Genomic DNA, 24,317 nt, shown 5'->3' with positions numbered 1-24,317 from the left:
GAATTTCATATTTTGGGATGCACAATAACATAGTTAGCAAAGTTTGAGCTTTGTGCTTTCAATAAAGTTAAAACAACCAAACATATAATATTATTGGTTTTACATAGAATATATACGGTTACTATTTGCCCCACATTCCTTTGTCTAGAGCGTGTTTAGGTTTTACAACCTCTATTCAAATTTTCTTTTAATATTTATTTTCTATCACAGATTTGAAAATTTTATAATCTTTTATTGTTAAGTTAGTTTTTTCATTGTTCTTTCATTCTTGGATTGTTTTGAGATATGATTCTAGAAGATTATTTTGATCATCTTTTCTGCAAACACAATTATAATGAGGAGGTTAAATGGCTGACCCTTTCTGATAGTCAAGTTAGCCATGAATGATTAGAATATTTGCTAGATAGATTATAAATTTTACTAATTACCTCTAGAGGACGTTTGCTTTAGGTTTAATAGTGCTAACTTTGCATGTGATCATGCCACTTGTATTGTTGTTACAAGTGATAAGGTTATTTTTGTGTTTAATGATAGTTTGAATAGGGAGCCATTAGTTATATAATTAATATATAGTTTGACTTGTAACAAAATTAATGTAATGGATATTTGTTATGGTGTTAATGCATAATACATCTACTACATATTCATGATTGACGATAGGTGAATTGTGTAATGAGAATTCTTTAGCCATTGTAATTATAGGAGAAATCATCCAATGTTGAATACATCATACCAAGGATGACTCTTTTTTTATGGTTACATGATAGAGGTCTTCTAGGTTACGAATTAATGTCACCTCTAATTTATTTTAGTTAACTCATGTCTTTACGATAGTCAATTGCTTTCAAAGACCATACATCTTCCCCCTTCATTATTTTCTTGTGAAATTAAATTATGACATGAGTGTTAGTTTAAGGCGATCTATCATTTAGTTGTGACCCCTTGAATTCTTTGGATATCCCACAAGTTACTCAAGAGTTATTAGATATAGGGTTGCTTATTTCATTGTTTCTTGTTATTCTTCTATTGTTTATATTTTATTTTTGCTTAGGCTTCTTTAAAGGTAATATGTTTGACTTACAATTGTTTGTTCATTGTTTCCATATTCCTTCTAATGTGAAAGTCTAGGCATTCATTCAAAAGGATGAGGTTCGGGCTTTGTGTTGGAAATGTTTTGTTGTGGTGGAACACTTGAAGACAAGGCTTCGTTCGTCTTTGTTGCCATTGTTGCTACACTTTTCTTTTATGTTAAGGTGCCATTGCATCATTTTAATCCTAATATCATCAAAGATGAAGGTAGTATTTCCTCTTTGTCTCTTTCTTCTCCTTGTTGAGTTTCTTTCTAATCAACGAATTCTCTTAACTTTTTGTCTTTGATTAACTCTTTGACATACCATTTTAACTTATAACATTCGTTAATCCAATACCCTTGTTTTTCATGGTAATCACATAATCTATTAGGATGTTGTTTAACAAATCTTGCTGTTAATGTTATTGATGAGCTAAATCCATCTAAGATTTTGTTTGCTTGTAGAATGCATATGTATGACACCTTTAATGACATGTAAGGGGTCATAGACAACCTTATTGACATAGATTGAGGCTTTCTTTGTTTTATTTTATTTTATTTTATTGTTTTTTTTGTTTTTCACCCTTTTGTATGAGTTTCCTTTCTCTAGTCACTAGTCAAATCTAAAGATTCTCCGGCTAAGTGGGCCATCATTGGTTTTTTATTTTTATTTCTTTTATATTCCAGATTTATGATCTTCCTCGAGCATCTCGTATTTTCTTAACTTAGAGCGGGTAATGGCGATTTGGAGAAGGATTTGAAAAAGTCGAACCCTTTGACAGTCCCTATTGCTTGTGGTTTGCATCCTTGGACCTAAGAAAATTTGATGCTAAATCATTAGATGTACATGCATATTGATTCTTTAGAGGTTTTTTTAGACCTAACAATGCTTCCAAACTTCTTTTTGTTATTGGATGGGTTGTATATATTAGATTAGAAGGTAGTACCTAGTTCTTCAACTTAATCTCGAATTTCTTTTTTCCTATCTGCTCACATATAGTGAGAGATGTTTTTTACATTAATGACTCATTTTCAAAAGTAAATATTTTATAGTTATTTTATATGTTTATGCTACTTTTAACATGAATATTTAACAAACAAATGTGTTGCTTAAAATAAATGAAGGTGAATATTAGTTAAAATTAATAAAGATAAACATTAATTAAAAGTAATAGATATAAATATGTTAATTTAATAATTTAGAAAAAAAAAATTAAACCAACATTACATCAACCTAGGTTGATTCTTAAAAGTAAAAATCAAATTATACGTTTTTAAGTCAACAATTTAAAAATCATTTAATTTAAAGTCAACTTAAGTTATTAAATAATATTTGACTTATTACAAAATTTTGACTAAATTATAAAAACCAAAATATTTAACGTTTTTTAAATGAAAAAAAATAATATATTGATTTTTTTTTACTTTTTAATACTTAATAAAAATAAAATATTATAAACACAAACAATTTAATATTTAATACCATTAAACACCTTTTAGTTTTAAGTTATATTTAGAATTTAAATTAAAAAGAAAAATACAATCGAAGGAAGGTTTATATAATGAATGGATAAAATAGATGAATCATCCTTTATTACAAATTTTACAAAATGATGGTGGTGGTGAAAAAAAAAAAAAATCATAAAAGATGTATTGTATATAAAATATATATATATATATATATATATATATATATATATATATATATATATATATATATATAGATATTTATATTTATTAAATAAAAGAAATGTCTGTCAATAGTTGATTTTGCAAGTTTTTCTATGTCCAATCATTAGTGCCCACGTTAGCAGTTAAAAAATAGATTTTGCGGTGAAAAATATCCGCCAAACAAGCCCGCGCTCCTATTCCGTGAATTGGGGAATCTGCCTTTAAAAAACACTGCACCTTCTCGAAAAAGAGAGGCACCACTACCTCGTACCAACTTCATCTCTCCCTGTCATCACCACTTCCACTTCCTTTCTCGTCTTCTTCAAACGTTTCTGAACCCAAATCTTTAAACACAGATTGGCTGCTTCTCAAGGTAAAAACTAAAAGCTCTCTTCTCTGCCTTGAATATTTTTTGGTCAACTCTTTCTGTTTCTTTTTTTTTTTCCATCCCATCATATAAATTACACTTCTGTTGCTTCAAGATCTCAATTTTTTTTTTTGGTCTTCTACATTGTAATTTCCCCTTGTTTTCCATATATAATTAGAGCTACATCTTGAGATTATTAGGTGTTTAAGCAAAATATTTCATGATATTGTATGTTTGAGAGAGAACCCCTAATCGGAAATTTGCCTTTTTGGGTTTCAGGGTAGTATTGTTTATGATTTCTTGCAAAGTAGGTGGCCATGGATGAACATTTGAGCGGATTATACCCGTCCGTGAATGGAATCAAGTTTAGTGAAGTCTACGGTTCAATTTTGTCGGGTGAGAATCCCAGTAGTGGGTTGGGATTGCAGGTGCCTTTTTTAGAGCAAAACAATGTATTCATTCCGCCATTTCAGCCCGATCCCAGCGGTGGTAATGTGGCCTCATGGTCGAGTGTGGGCGTGGAGGAAGATCCTCAGGAGGACTGTGATTTTAGTGATGTGGTTATTAGGTACGTAAGCCAATTGCTTATGGAGGAAGACGTGGAAGAGAAGACCCGCATGTTTCAGGAATCTTTGGCTCTTGAAGCCACTGAGAAATCGTTCTATGAAGTTATTGGGAAGGAGTATCCTGCTTCAAAGGATCACCACCTGTCTCCTAGCGCGGAGGAAAATCATGAAAACCCCACTGCAAATTATGGTGTTTATTCTAGTAGTACTACTAGTTATGGTAAATCGGTGGAAACTGGGTGGAATTTTGATTATGAGCAGTACAAATCCGGTCAGATTGATTTTCAGTCCACTTCTCAGTCTTCTTTCAGCTCTTCAAATAGCCCCAGCAATATTGCTTTCCAGTGCACTTCTCACTCTGCTTTCAGCTCATCAAACAGCCCCAATACTACCATAGATGGTTTTGGGGATCGTCCAATGAGTATCTTTAAGGTCCCCGATATATTTAATGATAGCGAGTCGGTTTTGCATTTCAAAAGGGGGCTTGAGGAAGCAAGTAGATTCCTTCCAAATGGTAATGGTTTGTTTGATCACATGGCGAAGGACAATTCGGGGCTGCTAGTTCATGGGATGAACAAAGGCCCCAATGAAGCGGTAGTTGAGATGGAGAAGCATGCTAATGGGTATTTCATGGGTGAGTCGAGGGGTAAGAAGAATTCTCATTTGGGGCATTTGGATTCTGAGGAAGAAAGGAGTAACAAACAGCCTGCAGTTTGTGATGAAGTGACAGTAACATCAGAAATGTTCGATCGGGTGTTGCTATGTGATGCAGATAAAGGTGAAGCTGCTCTCCGTGAATCCTTGCAAAATGAGGCAAGTAAGACTGTGCAGCAGGAGGGTGGATTGAAAGGATCTAATGGTGGAAGTTCTCGTGGACGGAAAAAGGGTGGTAAAAGGGATTTGGTGGATTTGAGAACTCTCTTGACTCTTTGCGCACAAGCTGTTGCAGCTGATGATCGGAGGAGCGCAAATGAGCAACTGAAGCAGATCAGACAACATGCTTCTCCTATGGGTGATGGGGTGCAGAGAATGGCTTACTATTTTGCCAATGGCCTTGAGGCTCGCTTGGCTGGTTCTGGTACTCAGATTTACAAAGGCATCCTTACCAAGCCATCCGCTGCCAATGTCTTGAAGGCTTACCATCTACTTCTTGCTGTTTCCCCATTTAAGAAGGTCACTAATTTTGTCTTAAATAAGACAATTACAAAGGTAGCAGAGAAAGCAGCCAGACTCCATATTATTGATTTTGGTATTTTCTATGGTTTCCAATGGCCTTCCTTCATACAGCGCCTCTCATCTAGGGCTGGGGGACCTCCCAAGCTTCGGATTACTGGAATTGATCTTCCACAACCAGGCTTCCGACCTGTAGAAAGAGTTGAAGAGACAGGGCGTCGGTTAGCAAATTACGCCAGGAGTTTTAATGTTCCATTTGAGTTCAATGCCATAGCGCAAAAATGGGAAACAATTCAAATTGAGGATCTCAAAATCAACACTGGGGAGCTTGTTGTCGTGAACTGTCGATATAGATTTAGAAGCCTTCTTGATGAAAGTGTGGTAGTGGAGAGTCCAAGGAATATTGTTCTGAATCTGATTAGGAAGATGAATCCAGATATTTTCATAGAGGGGATTGTGAATGGAGCCTATGGCGTCCCATTCTTTATGACACGATTCCGAGAGGCTCTCTTCCACTTTTCTGCTTTATATGATATGCTTGAGACTAATGTCCCCCGCCAGAGTTATGAGAGGAGACTGATTGAGAAAGAATTGTTTGGGTGGGAGGCTATGAATGCTATTGCATGTGAAGGCTCTGAGAGAATTGAGAGACCAGAGACATACAAGCAGTGGCAGGTTCGTAATGAGAGGGCTGGGTTCAGGCAGCTCCCTTTGGACCAGGAGATTGTTAAGATAGCGAAAAAGAGGGTGAAATCATGCTACCACAAAGATTTTATGATTGATGAAGATGGGCAATGGTTGCTACAGGGGTGGAAGGGACGCATCATTTATGCAATCTCTTCTTGGAAGCCTGCTCATTAAATGCATATTCTATCACTTATGAATGTATGCATTATGGGATTCTCCTTGTGGTAGAATTCCAGCCTTTTGTTCTATTTGAATTTGTGACTGATATTTGATATCTGAATCTATGGTTTTGAATTTTCTCTGGTTAAAGCTCAAATCTATCTCTCTTGCTCACACACCTCTTTTTTTTTCTTTTGTATATAAACTGATACATGAGCTTTTCTTGAGTGATACTCATATAAAGGAGATGATATTTCAGCCATTTGCATCAAGCTCAAAACATCCTTCTTTGTGGCATATTGGATCGGAGGGGTGGTCTTCTCACCCACTAGGGTCCCATACTATATCCTCCATAAACTGAAATCCCATATCACCAATTGCTTGGGGAACACCCTTTAGTTGACCTTACCCTGTTTGAAAATCAATATGATCTTTGAGAGCAGAATTTCAGTGGCTGCTTTCTCATCCTGATGTTACAGAAAATGATTTCAGATACGGTTAGCAGTAGCAATAGATAGTTTGTAGAAGACAGAATATACAAATATTGGAACATGTGCCATATTGAGTAGACACTTCCCTTGTCACATGAGATAATGATGCCACCAACTCTACGAACGGCTGAACAAAGAAATCAGAAATTAGATCATGACAAAAGTTCTAAGTTTATAACCAGTGATCTAGTTTAGTTCTGTCCTAGCAATTTGTTTGTTTGTAATATCTCAAGGATTGGTTTCTGGTAGTTGCTGCTTCTATAGCTAATTTGGATTGTCAATAAAGCTCCTAGTGCTCAGATCAGATTGGCTGAGAAATGCTTTGTTAGGTCTGGATGCTAGTGCAAGAAAGCAAAAGAACCACATGAGTTGTTTTGGGGCATTCTTTAGTTTATATAAGAAGGCACCAAAGCTTACAGGTGTTTATTTTTAAATATATGTGGGTAAATTTTTAGCTGTCTCCACATGATGTGCATTTGCATTTGTGAGCAGCAGAAATGGGGAAAAGGCCAAAAAAAAAAAAAAAAAAAGTTGGTTCAGAGGGCAAGAATCTCCTTTCAGCAAAGGAGATAGGCCCATGCCTCAGGAGCTCTTGGGACTAATCTGAACATCAAGCAATGCAAGATGGTAAGCATCAGATTGGAACTCTGACAATCACAGCGACCAAGCTGAAAGAGGTGGAATTTGGAAACGTTATTTAATTGCTACCGTATGCATTAACAAAGAGGAAAATTGAGAACAGAGAAATGGAAATTTGTGGGAACAAATAAAATTCATGACTAGTTGCTGGGTTTCCCCTGTGGAGAGGTTGGCCCCTTGTGAACTGAATCCAATTCTTCATACATTACACCAGAAATAAACAACTGATGACCAGAAATAAACTAATGGAGGCAGCACATTTACTGTTTCTCTAGTTCTTTTTTTTTTCTTTTGATGCTTGTTCAGGTCTTTCGGCTATGAAACTCTTCTTTAATGCTTTATTATTATTTTTATTATCAGTATGATTATTATTATCATCATGACGGCAATGGAGATCTCATTTGGGATTTTTTTTCCTTTAAAAATATGAACCCAGGGAATGACATGAACAGAGTTGACTGTATAGTAACCTGGAGGAGTACACTTTAATTTCAAGGGTCCATTAGAAGAGTTTCCTCTCATATTTTGAGGCTTGAGACTTCTAAAGAACGCTCTCTTTATTTTTGAAACCTCTGCTTTTTACTTAAATATTTTAGTAACTTAATGCACAACATTATGAAATATACTACTTCATGTCTGAAATCTCCTGAGTGAAGGATCCTATATGGTCACAAATATTTAGAGGGAGAATCTCTCTTACTTTGGGATTTGCCCTTGTCCCCAGCTCCAAGTCTCATCACGTTAAGCCATGTGGTATGAATAATTTTCTGGGTACAAAGTCAAATACGAGACCTTTCTATAAAGATGGCTGCATTGCCAAGTCTGCCGTATGGTATATGTGAATGGCTGCTTTGTTGTGAATTGTCTGGCCTGGTCAGGATTCAAGGCACCACTCTCCCATCTAATGAAGCCTCCATGCATCTTGGCTAAAGGATTCAGATGTCGTGATGTCTTACTTGTCTTCTTGCCTTCCTAATTTTGGAGAAACAAAGATGTGGTTGGGGACCACGGCCAATAGATTGCCATTTTGATTTAAGCCATGTTACCCCACCCACCCACTAAAAATCTCATCCCTTTTCCTTGAACTTTTCCTCATTGCTATTAAGAACGATCTATCTCCAATCCTTCGAAAGAAAGTCAGCGCCACCTGATTGAAACTTTATCTTTTTTTTTTTTTTCCTCTGGGCTTTCAGGTACTTCACTTTCATCTCGAAAATCTTCTGAATTCAAGTCCTGATATGTAAATTAATTGGTTTTTTTTTTTTTTTTAACATGAAAATCTCTTTCTGTTCTATACATGTATGCTTTAGATCACTTTTGTTTCATTGAATCCCACCTGCCCAGCATACAATTTTTGTTTCTAATATATTCTGGTGCTTGAATGTTTCATTTTTGGTGGGGGTTTGGAGTTTAATTTGTTCTTGTTTTTCGTACATAAAACCGTTGGTTTGTTTAGTAAAGTTTAGGGCTTAGTATTGTATGTTTCAGAGGTGAAAATTTTGCTTCATTGTGGTCCAGATATTATTGCTGTGACTTCTTGCAAAATAGATGGTCATGGATCAACCTTTGCGCAGATTATATCAGGTAATGAATGGAATCAAACTCGATAAAGCCTCCTCTACAATTTTGTTGGGTCAGAATTTTACGGATGGGTTCAAATTGCAGGGGCCATATTTAGATAAAAATGATGTAGATGTTCCACCATGGCTGCCTGATACGAGCTCTGGTAATTCACCCTCATGGTCAAGTGCGGGTGTGGAGGAAAACCTACATGAGGACTGTGATTTTAACGATGTGGCTCTTAAGTACATAAGCCAGATACTTATGGAGGAAGACATGGAAGAGAAGACTTGCATGCTTCAGGAGTCTTTGGCGCTTGAAGCTACTGAGAAATCGTTCTACAACGTTATTGGAGAGAATTACCCTCCTTCAATTGATCATCATCGCGCCTCTTCCATTGATGAAATTCATGAAGACCAATATGAAAATAATTGTAGTAGTTTTGGTGGTGATAATTTGGTGGAACCTGGGTGGAATTGGGATGTTGGAGAGTATAGATACCCTCATATGGCTTCTCAATCCACTTCTTCTTCTTTCAGATCTTCAAATAGTGCCGATAGTAAAGTAGATGGTTTTGTGGATGAGCCCACGAGTATCCTAGAGATTCCCAATATATTCAGTGGTAGTGAGTCTAGTTCACAGTTCAGGAGGGGGGCTGAGGAAGCTAGGAAATTCCTCCCAAATGGTAATGGCTTGTTTGTCGGTGTGGTAAATAACCTTTCTGGGTTGTTAGTTGGTGAAGTGAAGCAAGGTCATGAGGATATGGGATTCAAGGTGGAGAAGAAGCATCCAAATGAGCACTTTGCAGAGGGGTCAAGGGGAAAGAAGAATTCTCATCCTGAGGATTTGGATGCAGAGGAGGATAGGAACACCAAGCTGTCTGCCATTTTTGATGAATTGACAGTCAGATCAGAAATGTTGGATCAGGTTTTGCTATGTGATGCAGTGAAAAGTGAAGCCGCTCTTCGCGAATCCTTGAAAAATGAAGCAAGCAAGACTCTGCAGCAGCAGGAGTGTCAATCAAAAAGATCCAATTCGGGAAAATCCCGTGGTAGGAAAAAGGGTGGAAAAAAGGGTGTGGTGGATTTGAGCAATCTGTTGACTCTATGTGCACAAGCTGTTGCTGCTGGTAATCAGAGGAGTGCCAATGATCAATTGAAGCTGATCAGACAGCATGCTTCTCCTATGGGTGATGGGATGCAGAGAATGGCATATTATTTTGTCAATGGCCTTGAGGCACGCTTGAGAGGCTCTGGAACTGAGTTTTACAAAGGTGTCTTAACTAGGGGAACATCAGCTGCCAATATCTTGAAAGCTTACCACCTATTTCTTGCCATATGCCCCTTTAAGAAGCTTCTTAATTTCTTCTCAAATACCACCATTAGAAAATTAGCTGAGAAAGCAGAGTCTCTCCATATCATAGATTTTGGTATTCTCTATGGTTTCCAATGGCCTTCCCTCATACAATGTCTCTCATCTAGGCCTGGTGGACCTCCCAAGCTTCGAATTACTGGGATTGATCTTCCAAAACCAGGTTTCCGACCAGCAGAAAGAGTTCAAGAGACAGGGCGTCGGTTGGCAAACTATGCAAAGAGTTTCAATGTTCCATTTGAGTTCAATGCCATAGCCCAAAAGTGGGAAACAATTCAGGTTGAGGATCTCAAGATTGATACTGAGGATGTGCTTGTTGTGAACTGTCATTGTAGATTTAGAAACCTATTGGATGAAACCGTGACGGTGGAGAGCCCAAGGGATACTGTCCTCAATCTGATCAGGAAGCTGAATCCAGTTGTTTTCATACAAGGGATTGTGAATGGGGGCTATGGCGCCCCCTTCTTCAGGACACGATTCCGCGAAGCTCTCTTCCACTATTCTGCCTTGTTTGATATGCTTGAGCATATCGTGCCCCGCGAGAGATTGGAGAGGACAGTGATTGAGAAAGAGTTCTTTGGGTGGGAGGCAATGAATGTCATCGCATGCGAGGGCTCAGAAAGGATCGAGAGGCCAGAGAGTTACAGGCAGTGTCAGTTTCGCAACATGAGAGCTGGGTTTATGCAGCTTCCTCTGGACGAGGAGATTGTTAACAAAGCAAAGGAGAAGCTGAAGTTGTGCTATCACAAGGACTTTATACTTTACGAAGACGGCCCGTGGTTGCTACAAGGGTGGAAGGGAAGAATGCTTTTTGCAATCTCTTCTTGGAAGCCTGCTTAATCATTTCCATATTCAATATTCCTGATGAATGGTCAAGTTCAGGGGGCCAAGGTACTGACTTCTCTCCATTCACAACATTAACTCTCCCTCACAAACAAATTTTGGCATCTACTATATTGAGAAAGCACTTCCGGCATCTCATGAGATAAGGAGACCAACTGTTCTTGTGTACAACTGCAACTGGGAGTCTGAGAATAGAGCAAGGTAAGAGCTTTGCCTTGTCCTTGTCTATACCCACTTATCTAGTCTAGTCCTGTCTTAGCAATTTGAATGTACGTGTTTATATACATGGGTGAAGTTTGGTTGTTGCCTTCTAATGTGCTTTTCATGATTCCATTCCATGCAGGATAGTTAATGAAAATGGTTGGTTCACACAGCAAGAGTCTTCCCTCGGCAAATAAGGAGACAGCCCAGGGCCAAGGAATCGGAACGCCATAATCACAGGGCCTCCCTAAAAGATATGCAATTTGAATAGTTATCTAATTGTTATGATGTATGCAAATAAGGAGACAGCCTATGCTTATTTTTTATTTTTATATTTATTTAAACTTTTAGTTTTCTACTCATTACCATAACTTTAGAGATAACACGTAGAATATTATTAATTTAATATTTGAAAATATTTTTTTCCACTTTTGAATAATATATTTGTTGTTATTATGTTGGATAAAAGTTGAAATTAATGCATACATTTGTTTTTTTGAGTTATAAACATTTTAGTTTTATTGATCATCACTTCAAATAAAAATCGAAATATATTATAATAAATTATTTTTTAAAATATAAATTTTATTGTTTGCAAGTAAAGCCACATGTTTGAAAGCAACAATATTGTATGTTTTTTAAAATATGAATTTAAGGGTAGCACAGAAAAAGTCTGTTTGGTCGGAAAAAATAACTTTTAAAAAATAATTAACAATGATGAGGATTTGATTTTATTAATTTAAATACACAAAACTTTTATGGACTATTTATTAGATTGATATTCATTTGATTTCTAATGCATTCTTGTTCTAATCAATACTAAAATAATTAAATAAGAATAAAGAAATTGTTGATGAATATTTTAGAATAAATTTAAAATTTAATAATATGAATCATTAAATCCAATACAATTCTCAAGAATGAATATAATTCCATATCAATCCCTCCACAAAATCACATTCCAAGATAAAAGAATATTGATCTCTTGGATTGAAACTCGTTACTTTATGAGAGCAAAAAGAGAGAAGCCTTAAGAGGCATGAGAGCGAGAAAAGAAAATATCAAGAAGGAAACAATCATAGTACAGATAGAGGCACGAAGAACCATCATCTAACCAGAGAGGTATCCTGCACCGAGACTGTAACAGCCAGAAGTATGCAATGATGGTTGCGAAAATGTTTTTGAGGGTGGGTGTATGTGAACATATTACTTAAAAGATATAAGTGAATATCATTAAGTTGGTAGTCATTTAAACAAAAAAGTCTACAAGCATTTCAGACTTTTATATAGCATAGATAATTTGGAACAACACGTGGATTATTATTTTGGACCCTGGTCGGACAAGCCTCCACTCCACAATAATTTTGAAATACCAGATATTTGATATGAACGTATAGTAATGTAGTGTATAAAATCTCAAATTTTGGATGACACGACCATGTAACACATACGAAAACTTCAAGACAAAAGAGTCTCTGACTCTGCATGTGCTTCAATTCCTTGAACCTTCCTTCTGTAATATTAAAATCACGCCATCTTGAGACCTGGAAAGAGAGGCAGCATAATCTCAGACCAACTTCATCTCTCACCTCTCTGGGGTTTCAGGTATAATCTCTGTTGTAGTATGCGACTCATACTGAGTGAAAGACATATATGGAGAAAAAGGGGCAAATGTGAGAGAGTATAAGTCCCATCATATTGCCACCCTGCCCACTTCTCAGTCTTCTTTCTGTTCTTCAAGTAGTGCCAATATGGTTCCTAATATATTCAATGACAGTGAGTCTGTTTTGCAGTTCAGGAGGGGGTTTGAGGAAGCTAGTAAATTCCTCCCAAATGGTAATGGTTTGTTGCTTGATTTGTCAAACCACCATACTGGGCTGTTAGGTCCTGAGGTGAAAGGAAGGCCCTAATAATGTGGTAGATAAGGTGGAGAAGAAGCATGCAGATGAGTATTTTAGAAGGAGGGGAAAGAAGAATTCTCATCCAGGGGATTTGGAGCCAGAAGAAGAGAGGAGTAACAAGCAGGCTGCTGTTTGTAATGAAATGACGGTGACATCAGAAATGTTTGATCAGGTGTTGCTAAGTGATGCGGGGAACCGTGAAGCTGCTCTACGTGAATCCTGGCAAAATGAAACAAGCATGACTCTGCAGCAGGATGGTCAATCAAAAGGATCTGGAAAGTCCCATGGTAGGAAAAAGGGTGGGAAAATGAAATTGGTGGATCTGAGAAGTCTATTGACTCTGTGCACAAGCAGTTGCAGCTGCTGATCGGATGAGCGCAAATAGGCAACTGAAGCAGATCAGACAGCATGCTTCTCCTATGGGTGATGGGATGCAGAGACTGGCTCACTATTTTGCCAAAGCCCTTGAGGCCCACTTGGCTGGCTCGGGATCCCAGATGTACAAAGCTATAAGTACCAAGCCCTCAGCTGCCAATTTCTTGAAACTATACCACCTACTTCTTGCAGTTAGGCCCTTTATGAAGGTCACTAATTTCTTCTCAAACAAGACAATTGCAAAAGCAGCTGAGAAATCAGGGAAGCTCCATGTTATCGACTTTGGTATTCTCTATGGTTTTGCATGGCCTTCACTCATACAACGTCTCTCATCTAGACCCGGTGGACCTCCCAAGATTCGAATTACTGGGATTGATCTTCCACAGCCTGGTTTCCAGCCTGCAGAAATGCTTGAAGAGACAGGGCGTCTGTTAGCAAATTATGCCAAGAGCTTCAATGTTCCATTTGAGTTCAACGCCCTAGCACAAAAGTTCAAAACGGTTCAAATTGAGGATCTCAAGCTAGACAATGACGAGGTTCTTGCGGTGAGATCCTGGCATAGATTTAGAAACCTACATGATGAAACCGTGGTGGCAGAGAGTCAGATAGTGTTCTGACCCTGATCAGGAAATGGAACCCAAACATTTTTATACATGCCATTGTGAATGCGGCCTGCGATTCCCCCTTCTTTATGACACGATTCCGAAAGGCTCTCTTCCACTATTCTGCTTTGTTCGATATGCTTGAGGAGAATGTGCCCCGCAACATTTTGGAGAAGATGCTGCTGAGTGTATGGTCAAGAGATAATGAACATCATTGCATGTGAGGGCTTAGAGAGGATTGAGAGGCCAGAGACATACAAGCAGTGGCAAGTTCGTAATGAGAGGGCTGGGTTCAGGCAGCTCGCTTTGGACCAGGAGCTTGTTAAGGTAGCAGAGGAGAGGGTGAAATCATGCTACCACAAGGATTTTATGATCGATGATGAAGATGGCCAGTGGTTGCGACAAGGGTGGAAGGGGCGTGTTACTTATGCCATGTCTTCTTGGAAGCCAGCTTATTAAATACACATTCATTTCTACTTATGAATGGTTAAGGTCATTGGATTCACCTTGTAGAATGACAGCCTTTTGTCGTATATGAATTTGCTTGGGATCTTTGATATCTTAAGCTATGGTACCAACTTCCCTCACATTAAAGTTAGCGCAAGTCTGTATTCCACAAACTCTTAACCCTCTTGTTTCTTGTAAATTCATACATCAAATTGATTTTGATAATCATTGAAGAAGTAGAACTTCCTATCATCTATAAACTTTGAATTGTTGGGTAAATTAAGTAACTAAAGACTTGTAGAAATTTTGCTTCGTTTTCCTCCCACTTGAACACTAACTTGATCAGAGGGGATCTCCAAGGGCTCCTAAGATATTCCTGGAATTGCAGGTCACCCTCGATAAGGAGGTGAAGAAGCACATGCTCGGTCTCAGTAGTTCTCATCGTGTTTGGGCAAATAGGTCTATGTTCGAAGCTTTCAAATAGAAGAGTTGATCCGACAAAGAGTTGATGAAAACACTCAAGAACCCCGGATCATAGTTAAGTTATTGTTAAAAGCTTAATGCCCAAGGCTCCTAGACAACCCTTACGTCAAGAAAGAATAAGAAACTCCTCGGCAAACTTAATGCCTAAGGCCCATAGACGGCCCGTACATCGGACAAGAGTCTAAGAAACTCCTTAACAAGATTAAAGCCCTAGGCCCTTAGACGACCCATATGTTAAGGAAAAGTTTAAAAGACTCCTTGGCCAAGCTCCAAAAGGACTCGGTGCAAATCCTAAGGCTATAGTCCAACTAGATAGGTTCGCTTAACAAATTAATGAAGAGACATTCGTCCTTGGGCGGGGCTTAGCCCCCTGTAAGAAGAGGACAGACACCAAACCACGTGAAGTTCACCAGCCCCTGACCCCTGTCTTGTTTTCATTATATATAATATGATCAGTATCATTTTGGAATATAATAGGCTGGCGGGCGAGATATGGCAAACATAGTAGTTTGACCAATATAACATTTATTTGCTTTCTTGACGCTGCATAAAATCCTAATCACACCTTGTTTTTTGTCCAAGAAAATTGCTGTCCAACTAAACTGCCCAAATTATCATTCTTTTAGTACATATAAACGACACTTGTCGAAAATTAACTTGTCGGGATGATATTTTTTATGTTATAGTGCTAATGGTAGGATATATGACCCGCCTTTGGTCATAACCTATTTCGTTATCTTCTACGATTTTCAACATCCAAGAAGGCAATCAACCGGGTTATCGTCCAAAGTTGTACTGTAAAGAATATAGAACTTACACAGAGGGGTTTCAACTTTCAAATCAAATAGGCAGGTTTAAATGGGTAATTCTGAATCAGCTCAAACAGGCTATCAACCACTAATGAGCTTAAAGGCCTTTAAACTTTTGAATGAAGAATTTAGAGAAACATAGGTATTATTATTCCTTGAACCCTTGTTCTGTAATATTAAAACTCTAGAGTCCTGGAAAGAGAGGCAGCACCATCTCACACCAACTGTATCTCTCAGTCCTCTGGCTCTGGGGTTTCAGGTATACCATTTGCGTTCTCAGCTTCCTCACTACCCAAATCTTTATATTTAAATTGACTGCTTCTGAAGGAGAAAGTCTTTTTATGCCTACTTGAATTGAACGCTTTTTTCTGTTCAATTCCTACCGCCCATCATATGAACGGACCTACATTATTTTCCTTGCTTGAAAATATCAGTTCTGTTGTGCTTCTGGGGTTAATTTCTTCTTATTTTCAAGGGACTCTAGTTTGTTTGGTAAAAAGCACTGAGGTGTATGCTTGAGAGAGAATCAGTGATTGAAATTCTGCACTTTTTGAGTTTCAGGGTGTTAATGTTGTGGCTGCTTGGAAAATAGATGATCATGGATCGATCCTCGAGTGGATTGTACTGGTCAATGGATAGAACTGGATTCAATGAAGACTCTGTTTCGGTTTTACCGTGTCAGGATCTTACTAATGGGGGAGACAAATTGCAGGAGCCAATTTTAGATCAAAATGATATAGATATTCTACCAATTTCTCCCCACTCAAGTTGTAATAATTTAGCCTCCTGGCCGGATGTAGAGAAAGATCCTCACGAGGACTGTGATTTTGGTGATGGAGCTCTCAAGTACGTAAGCCAGATGCTTATGGAGGAAGACGTAGAAGAGAGGAATTGCATGTTTCAAGAGTCTTTGGCGCTTGAAGCCACTGAAAAATTGTTTTATGACATTATTAGGGAGAAGTATCTTCCTCCAGATGATCACCAGACAGCCCCTTTCATTGAGGAAAATTCTGGCAATCCAGATCAAAATGGTAGTATAGATTTCAGTACTTATAGTAGAAATACTACTAGTGATGGTAACTGTGTGGAACTAGGGAGGAATTTTGATGTTGGAGAGTATAAATCCCCTCATGTTGCCCCCCAGCCCACTTGTCAGTCTTCTTTCAGTTCTTCAAGCAGTGCCAAAAGGGTTCCTAATATATTTAATGACAGTGAGTCTGTTTTGCAGTTCAGGAGGGGGTTTGAGGAAGCCAGTAAATTCCTCCCAGATGGTAATGGCTTGTTGCTTGATTTGGCAAACCACCATACAGAGCTGGAGCTGAAGGAAGGCCCTAATAATGTGGTAGATAAGGTGAAGAAGAAGCATGCAGATGAGTATTTTAGAGACGGGTGGAGGGGAAAGAAGAATTTTCATCCATGGGATTTGGAATCCAAAGAAGAGAGGAGTAGCAAGCAAACTGCTTTTTATAATGGAATTACTGTGACATCAGAGATGTTTGATCGGGTGTTGCTATGTGGTCCAGAGGAAGATGAAGATGCTCTACGTGAAACCTGGCAAAATGAAACAACCAAGACTCTGCAACAGGATGGTCAATCAAAAGGATCTGGAAAGTCCCATGGTAGGACGAAGGGCGGAAAAACGGATTTGGTGGACTTCAGAAGTCTATTGACTCTTTGTGCACAAGCAGTTGCAGCTGACGATCGGACGAGCGCAAATAAGCAACTGAGGCAGATCAGACAGCATGCTTCTTCAATGGGTGACGGGATGCAGAGACTGGCTCACTATTTTGCCAACTCCCTTGAGGCACGCTTGTCTGGTTCCGGGGCCCAGATGTACAAAGCCATAACTACCAAACCATCAGCTGCCAATGTCTTGAAAATTTACCACCTACTTATTGTGGTGAGCCCCTTTGTGAAGGTCACTAATTTCTTCTCAAATAAGTCAATTGCAGAAGTAGCTGAGAAATCAGAGAGGCTCCATGTTATCGATTTTGGCATTCTCTATGGTTTCTCATGGCCTTCACTCATACAACGTCTCTCATCTAGACCAGGTGGGCCTCCCAAGCTTCGAATTACTGGGATTGATCTTCCAGAACCCGGTTTCCGACCTGCAGAAAGGCTTGAAGAGACAGGGCGTCGGTTAGCAGATTATGCCAAGTGTTTCAATGTTCCTTTTGAGTTCAACGCCCTAGCACAAAAGTTCGAAACGGTACAAATTGAGGATCTCAAGCTAGACAATGACGAGGTTCTTGCGGTGAGATCCCGGTATAGATTTGGAAACCTCCCTGATGAAACCGTGGTAGCAGAGAGTCCAAGAGATAGTGTTCTGACCCTGATCAGGAAAATGAACCCAGATATTTTTATACATGCCATTGTGAATGCGGCCTGTGATACCCCCTTTTTTATGACTCGATTCCGAGAGGCTCTTTTCCACTATTCTGCGTTGTTCGATATGCTTGAGGAGAATGTGCCCCGCAACATTTTGGAGAGAATGCTGTTGGAGAGAGAAGTGTATGGTCAAGAGATAATGAACATCATTGCATGTGAGGGCTTAGAGAGGATTGAGAGGCCAGAGACATACAAGCAGTGGCAGGTTCGTAATGAGAGGATTGGGTTTAGGCAGCTCCCTTTGGACCAGGAGGTTGTTGAGGAGGCAAAGGAGTGGGTGAAATCATGCCTCCACAAGGATTTTATTATCGATGAAGATGGGCAATGGCTGAGGCTAGGGTGGAAGGGACGCATTACTCATGCCATGTCTTCTTGGAAGCCTGCTTGTTAAATTCACATTCATTACTACCCATACAGGTCATGTTGTGATCCTTCTAGAAATCCTGTTTAGATTTGTTGGGATTAGATGAAATAATGTGTTCCATTTTAGCTATTCTTTGACTACGTTTTCAAGTATGGTGCCTGCCTTACTATTTGTTTTGTCTCTTAGCTATACACTATCCCTACTAGGATATCTTTGGATTAAAGGTCATCTCCTTTTTATGCCCCAAAAGTCTCTCTCCTCTCTTGCTACGTGGCTTTTTCATAATCATCTTTAAATTAATAATACTTTTGACAGATATTTTATAAAATATTTTTAATTTTTTTAATATTTTAAAAATAAAAATTATCAAACATTAAAAATATTATAAACACTTCCTAAAATCACTATCAAATACACTATAAATAATTATATAATGATAGTCAACTATTTCTTTCTTCGTAAGCTTCATGCACTTAACACTTTATTTTATTTTTTTTACTCTAAAGTCTTATTTGGTTTCTTCGTACTTATCTCATTAGTGGGTAGTTTTGGAATAACATCACTTTTTGGTCCTTGGGATTATCCTTTATATCTAATTCTTACTTAAGATTTAAGCTTAGTGAATTTAAGGGATTATTAGTTGATCCTAGTAATTCAACCCTCATTTTTCAAATTATTGAGCTTTTTAAGAATAGTCTACCTCCATGAGTTTTTTTTATTGATTTATCCTACAACTTATCTTACCTATTTTAAAATAGTCCCCGTGTTGCATGCCAATAACCAACTGGAATTATTTACTAGTTTCTTGTATGAATTGGCTAGTTATCTTGGCCTCTCTTTTTTGTAAATCAAGAGCTTGCTTATGTAGTTTGATTTGGTTTTAGCTTTACTTTTGCAATTTCGGTTCTTCCGACAACTCAGATTTTAGAAGTAGGAGGTCGTAAATCTTAAGCAAACTGATTGTAAATCAAAATTTTATATATTTTGAGAGCCTTTTTACATGATAAAAAAATGTTAAACTTCATTTTCAGGGTCAAATGCCTTTCATTTTCAGAGTCTGAAACGCACCAAAGCACCAAAGACCAATTAACGTGGCCATCATCCTCATTTTAGGGCCAGGTTTTGGTCATAACCTGCTTCATTGTCTCTTATGGTTTTCAACATCCAACGAGGGTAGCAGCCACGTTATTGTCCAAAGTTTTGTTATAAAGAATACAAAAATAACTTTGGTCAATTTAAATAACATTTTCTGTGGCAACAAAAGTAAACGTGCATGCTTTGAAATGAATGAAAGATAAAAGAAAGAGTCTTTTATGTGTTGGATTTGCAGTATCCCTTATCTTGTTCCAATGGAGAACACGTGTTATTTTTCCTTTTGTACACATGGGTTTCAAGTTAAATAGGTTTGTATGAGTAATTTTGGGTCACTTCAACTAATGCATGTCTCATTTAAGGCCGATTATAGCATTTAATGAAATATTTTTTAACATTTATTAATTAGAATTTTAGAGTCTATTTCATAATATTTTTGACATTCGATCAAATTTTGAAAACAGCTTTTAAAATTTTTAAAAATTACTTTTAATATTAAAAAATCAATTAATAGGTGATTTCTTCTATAAACATTTTCGAAGAATATTTTTATTAAAAATACCTTAACTAGAAACATTGTTAAATATTCTTAAGTTGTATTTGGTTTTTGGAATTAATTAATAAAAAGAAAAAAATTGCTAAAAAATAAATTTTTTAAAAATGTTTTGTAATCGTGGAAAAAAAGGCAGATAGAAAATAATAAGAACTATTTTTTGTTTTTTTATATATATTTTTTCTTATGTCCTTTTTCTCTTTTTATTTTTTATTTTTTTGGCAAATCAAACATATATCACAAGAAAAATTTTCTTATATTTGGATGTCAAAAAGAAATGATAGAAAAAAAAATTTAAAAAAATCCTCTTTCCAATGTGTATTTTTCAATAATTTGAATCTTCTTTCTGTAAGATATTTTCCTTGACATTACAATAGGATAAAAATTTTATAATTTTTAATACTTTTTTGAATTTACTTTCCTTACTTTGATATACCAAAAACAGCCATAAACTCTAAGTAAAGGCAAATACTTTTAAATCTTAAGGAAAATAATATTTAAATTTTAAATTTTTATTTATTTAAACTTCTAGGTAAGACACGTATGGGTTAAAGAAAAGGCCTCCTAGCGAGTTGAAATTTTTTTAAGCTTTTAAATAAAAAATTGGGGGAAAATATAGGTGAAAAAAAATAAAATTCTTCCCGAAAAACTGAAAATTTTATTATTCTACTTGCTAGATACAGAAAGGGACTTCCTTAAGGAGAAGACCTCATTGAAAATTTTTGCACGAATTTGGAGTAGGTATAAGAGCAATCGAATGCTCCATTGCTTCATGATGAGAGCGTTTTATTGGCTATTACTCCATTGTTGTTACAGGCTTTGCGTGCTTTTTGGATACTTCGTTGACCTTTGGGCATCCGAGGAAAAAAACAATTGTGCTCTACATTTTAGGTGCAGGTCGATTAGTAAAGTCGACTTGTAAGTTTCTTTAGGTCCTCATTTGTGAGTAAGGTAAATTTTGGTAGCTTCAGTGTGGTCTTCCACCATAGCACCTATCTCCAAATGTGCTGGTCGAGATCAGGTTTCAAGGTAGACCAATATCTTGGTGGTAGAATTTTTGGTAGCTCCAATAAGAATTATTATTTCTGAAGTAATAAGTTTTGTGCTTCCGCTCCACACTAATTTTGAAATAGCAGCTATTTGATATGAAGATGGCAATATAGTATTGGACATGCCCTACTAAATAAAGACGAACAAACTGGTAAAAAGTCTTAAACACGTTAGAATCTCTGACCGATGGAAGTCTCAATTCCTCCAACCTTCCTTCTGTGATTTTAAAATTGTGCCATCCTGAGGCCTTTGAAAAGGAGAAGTAGCACCACTTCATACCTGCTCCATCTCTGAGTTCTCTGGGGTTTCAGGTATTTCATCTTCATCTTAAAATTCCTTCTGTATATTTGTATATTTTTCAACTCTTTTTTCTGTTGAATTCCTCCTGCCCATTATATTCTGTAGCTTCAAGATCATTTTTGCTGTGCTTTTATTGTTGTGGCATCTGGCAAAATAGTTGGCCATGGATCGACCCTCGAGGGGAATCGAATTCAGTGAAGACTCAGTTCCATTGTTATCGGGTGAGAATCTTCCCGGTGGGTTGAAATTTCAGGAGCCGTTTTTATATCAAAATAATATAGATACCGTACCAATTTCTCTGCACCCGAGTGGTAGTAATTTAGCCTCGTGGCCGTGTGCGGGTGTGGAGGAAGATCCTCTTGCGGACTCTGACTTTAGTGATATAGCTCTCAAGTACCTAAGCCAGATACTAATGGAGGAAGACCTAGAAGAAAAGACTGGCATGTTTAAGGAGTCTTTGGCGCTTGAGGCCACTGAGAAATTGTTCCATGACATCATTGGGGAGACATATCCTCCTCCAGGCGAGGAAAATTGTGGCAACCACCCATCTGAAAATGATAGTATAGATTTTAGTACTTGTAATAGTAATGATACTAGAGATGGTAACTTAGTGGAACCAGGGAGGAATTATGATAAGTCTCCGCATATTGCTTCCCCGTCAACTTCTCATTCCTTCAGTTCTTCAAGCAGCCCAAATATTGTCTTAGATGGTTTTGTCGATGTTCCAATGAGTACCCTTAAGGTTCCCAATATATTTAATGACAGAGAATCTGTTTTGCAGTTCAGGAGGGGGTTTGAGGAAGCTAGTAAATTCCTTCCAAATAGTTCTGATTTGTCAGTTGATTCGGCAAACCATAATACAGGACTGTTAGTCCCTAATAATGTAATGAATAAAGTGGAGAAGAAGCATGGAGGGGAGCATTTTACAGATGGGTCAAGGGGAAAGAAGAAGACTCATCGAGATTTGGAATGTGAGGAAGTGAAGAGTAACAAGCAGAGTGCTGTTTATAATGAAATGACACTGACATCAGAAATGTTTGATCGAGTATTACTCTGTGATGCAGATGCATATGAAGCTGCCCTTCGTGAATCCTTTCAAAATGAAACAAGCAAGACTCTGCAGCAGGATGGTCAATCAAAAGGATCTAATGCTGGAAAGCCCCGAGGTCGGAAGAAGGGTGGGAAAAAGGATTTGGTGGACTTGAGAAGTCTATTAGCTCTTTGTGCACAAGCTGTGGCGGATGATGATCAGGTGAGCGCAGGTAAGCAACTGCAGCAGATCAGGCAGCATGCATCTCCAATGGGTGATGGGATGCAGAGACTGGCTCACTATTTCGCTAATGCACTTGAGGCACGCTTGGATGGCTCTGGATCCCAGATTTGCAAAGCGGTTATTACCAAACCATCAGCTGCCCATTTCTTGAAAGTTTACCACCTACTTCTTGCAGTGTGCCCCTTTTTAAAAGTCCTTAATTTCTTCACCAATAAGACAATCACAAAAGCAGCGGAGAAAGCAGAGAGGCTCCATATTATTGATTTTGGTGTTCTCTACGGTTTCTCATGGCCTTCACTTATACAACGTCTCTCAACTAGGCCTGGTGGGCCTCCCAAGCTTCGGATTACCGGGATTGATTTTCCAGAACCTGGCTTCCGACCGGCACAAAGGGTTGAAGAGACAGGGCGTTGGATAGCAAATTATGCCAAGAGTTTCAATGTCCCATTTCAGTTCAATGCCATTGCACAAAAGTTTGAAACAGTTCAAGTTGGGGATCTCAAGATCGGTAGCGAGGAGGTTGTTATAGTGAGGTGTCGATATCGATTTAGAAACCTCCTGGATGAAACAGTGGTGGCAGAGAGTCCAAGAAACATAGTTCTGAATCTGATCAGGAAGATGAACCCAGATATTTTCATACACGCCGTCGTGAATGCGGCCTGCGATGCCCCCTTTTTCATGACACGATTCCGAGAGGCTCTCTTCTACTATTCTGCTTTGTTCGACATGCTTGAGAATAATGTGCCCCGCAACATTTTGGAGAGGGTGGTGATCGAGAGAGAAATATTTGGCCGAGAGATAATGAACATGATTGCGTGTGAGGGATCAGAGAGGATCGAGAGGCCAGAGACGTACAAGCAATGGCAGGTCCGTAATGAGAGGGCTGGATTTAGGCAGCTCCCTTTGGACCAGGAGATTGTTAATATAGCAAAGGAGGGGCTTTTTTAACTTTTGCGGCAATTTTAAAAAATTATAATTAAAAAATGGTAGTTTTGAAAATATTGACAGATTTACGGCAGTTTTGGCCACGTGGAAGGTGTCTTTTGAAGAGACACCTTCCACAATTTTCAAAATCATGAAAGAATTGAATTTAAGCTAAAGGTGTCTCTTCAAGAGACACCTTCTACAATTCCAGAAATTTTGATTTATATTAAAGGTGTCTCTTGAAAAAACACTTTCGACGTGGCAAAAAATCCAATATGCATTAAAGGTGTCTCTTGAAGAGACACTTTCCACGTGGCAAAAAATCCATTATTCATTAAAGGTGTCTCTTCAAGAGACACTTTCCACGTGGCAAAAAATCCATTATTCATTAAAGGTGTCTCTTGAAGAGACACTTTCCACAATTTGAAAATTTTGAATGTCTTATAAATTTGATTTTAAAGCTAAAGATGTCTCTTGAAGAGACACCTTCTACAATTCCTAAAAATTTTAATTTATACCAAAGGTGTCTCTTGAAGAGACACCTTCTAGAATTCCAAAAAATTAGATTTATACTAAATATGTCTCTTGGAAAGACACTTTACACAATTCCACAAAATCCAATATGTATTTTATTTGTGGAAATGATTTTAAAGCTAAAGATGTCTCTCTTTAATGTATGAAAATTGTGGAAAGTGTCTCAGTATAAACCCAATTTTTTTTAAATAATAGAAGGTGTCTCTTCAAGAGACACCTTCAATATAATTCCATTTTTTGGGAATTGTGAAATGTGTCTCTTGATACCTTCCGCAATTTTAAAAATATTGAGTTTATACTGAAAGTGCTTGTTCAAAAGACACTTTCCACAATTTTCATTCAAACAGTGGAAAATTTTGAATTTATGCTGAAGGTGTCTATTGAAGAGACACCTTCCATAATCACAAAAAACTGAAATTATATTC

At 37.7% G+C, this 24,317-nt stretch overlaps 4 protein-coding genes and 1 pseudogene across 7 annotated transcripts; all 5 read left to right on the top strand.

Moving 5' to 3' along the window:
- The first annotated feature begins 3,006 nt into the window (after positions 1–3,006).
- LOC117927723 (scarecrow-like protein 9) lies at positions 3,007–5,849 on the top strand. Its single transcript, XM_034847378.1, has 2 exons — positions 3,007–3,113; positions 3,387–5,849. The coding sequence occupies exon 2, from the start codon at positions 3,425–3,427 to the stop codon at positions 5,705–5,707; it is 2,283 nt and encodes a 760-aa protein (XP_034703269.1). The 5' UTR covers positions 3,007–3,113; positions 3,387–3,424; the 3' UTR covers positions 5,708–5,849.
- Positions 5,850–7,706: 1,857 nt separating this feature from the next.
- Positions 7,707–11,159, top strand: LOC117929385 (scarecrow-like protein 30). 4 transcript variants are annotated; one of them, XM_034849689.1, is made up of 4 exons: positions 7,708–8,015; positions 8,341–8,406; positions 8,488–10,797; positions 10,940–11,159. In XM_034849689.1, exons 2-3 carry the CDS (start codon positions 8,371–8,373, stop codon positions 10,591–10,593), a joined length of 2,142 nt encoding a protein of 713 aa, XP_034705580.1. In that variant the 5' UTR covers positions 7,708–8,015; positions 8,341–8,370; the 3' UTR covers positions 10,594–10,797; positions 10,940–11,159. The 4 variants fall into 4 exon arrangements, with proteins under 4 accessions (XP_034705577.1, XP_034705580.1, XP_034705579.1 ...); XM_034849686.1 differs by having other exon boundaries at positions 7,707–8,015; positions 8,341–10,797; XM_034849688.1 differs by having other exon boundaries at positions 8,397–10,797.
- Positions 11,160–12,548: 1,389 nt separating this feature from the next.
- On the top strand, positions 12,549–14,319 carry LOC117928470 (annotated as a pseudogene).
- A 1,726-nt stretch (positions 14,320–16,045) lies between these two features.
- LOC117928468 (scarecrow-like protein 14) lies at positions 16,046–18,346 on the top strand. The gene has a single exon (XM_034848346.1). The coding sequence runs from the start codon at positions 16,046–16,048 to the stop codon at positions 18,191–18,193; it is 2,148 nt and encodes a 715-aa protein (XP_034704237.1). The 3' UTR covers positions 18,194–18,346.
- Positions 18,347–21,324: 2,978 nt separating this feature from the next.
- LOC117928467 (scarecrow-like protein 14) lies at positions 21,325–23,386 on the top strand. The gene has a single exon (XM_034848345.1). It carries the CDS (start codon positions 21,325–21,327, stop codon positions 23,380–23,382), a length of 2,058 nt encoding a protein of 685 aa, XP_034704236.1. The 3' UTR covers positions 23,383–23,386.
- The last annotated feature ends 931 nt before the right edge of the window (positions 23,387–24,317 follow it).

The sequence above is a fragment of the Vitis riparia genome, chromosome 13 (genome assembly GCF_004353265.1).
Source record: "Vitis riparia cultivar Riparia Gloire de Montpellier isolate 1030 chromosome 13, EGFV_Vit.rip_1.0, whole genome shotgun sequence".
NCBI classification, from domain to species: domain Eukaryota; kingdom Viridiplantae; phylum Streptophyta; class Magnoliopsida; order Vitales; family Vitaceae; genus Vitis; species Vitis riparia.
Note: the sequence above shows the minus strand (reverse complement) of the source record. Positions and strands in the feature narration are given on the sequence as shown.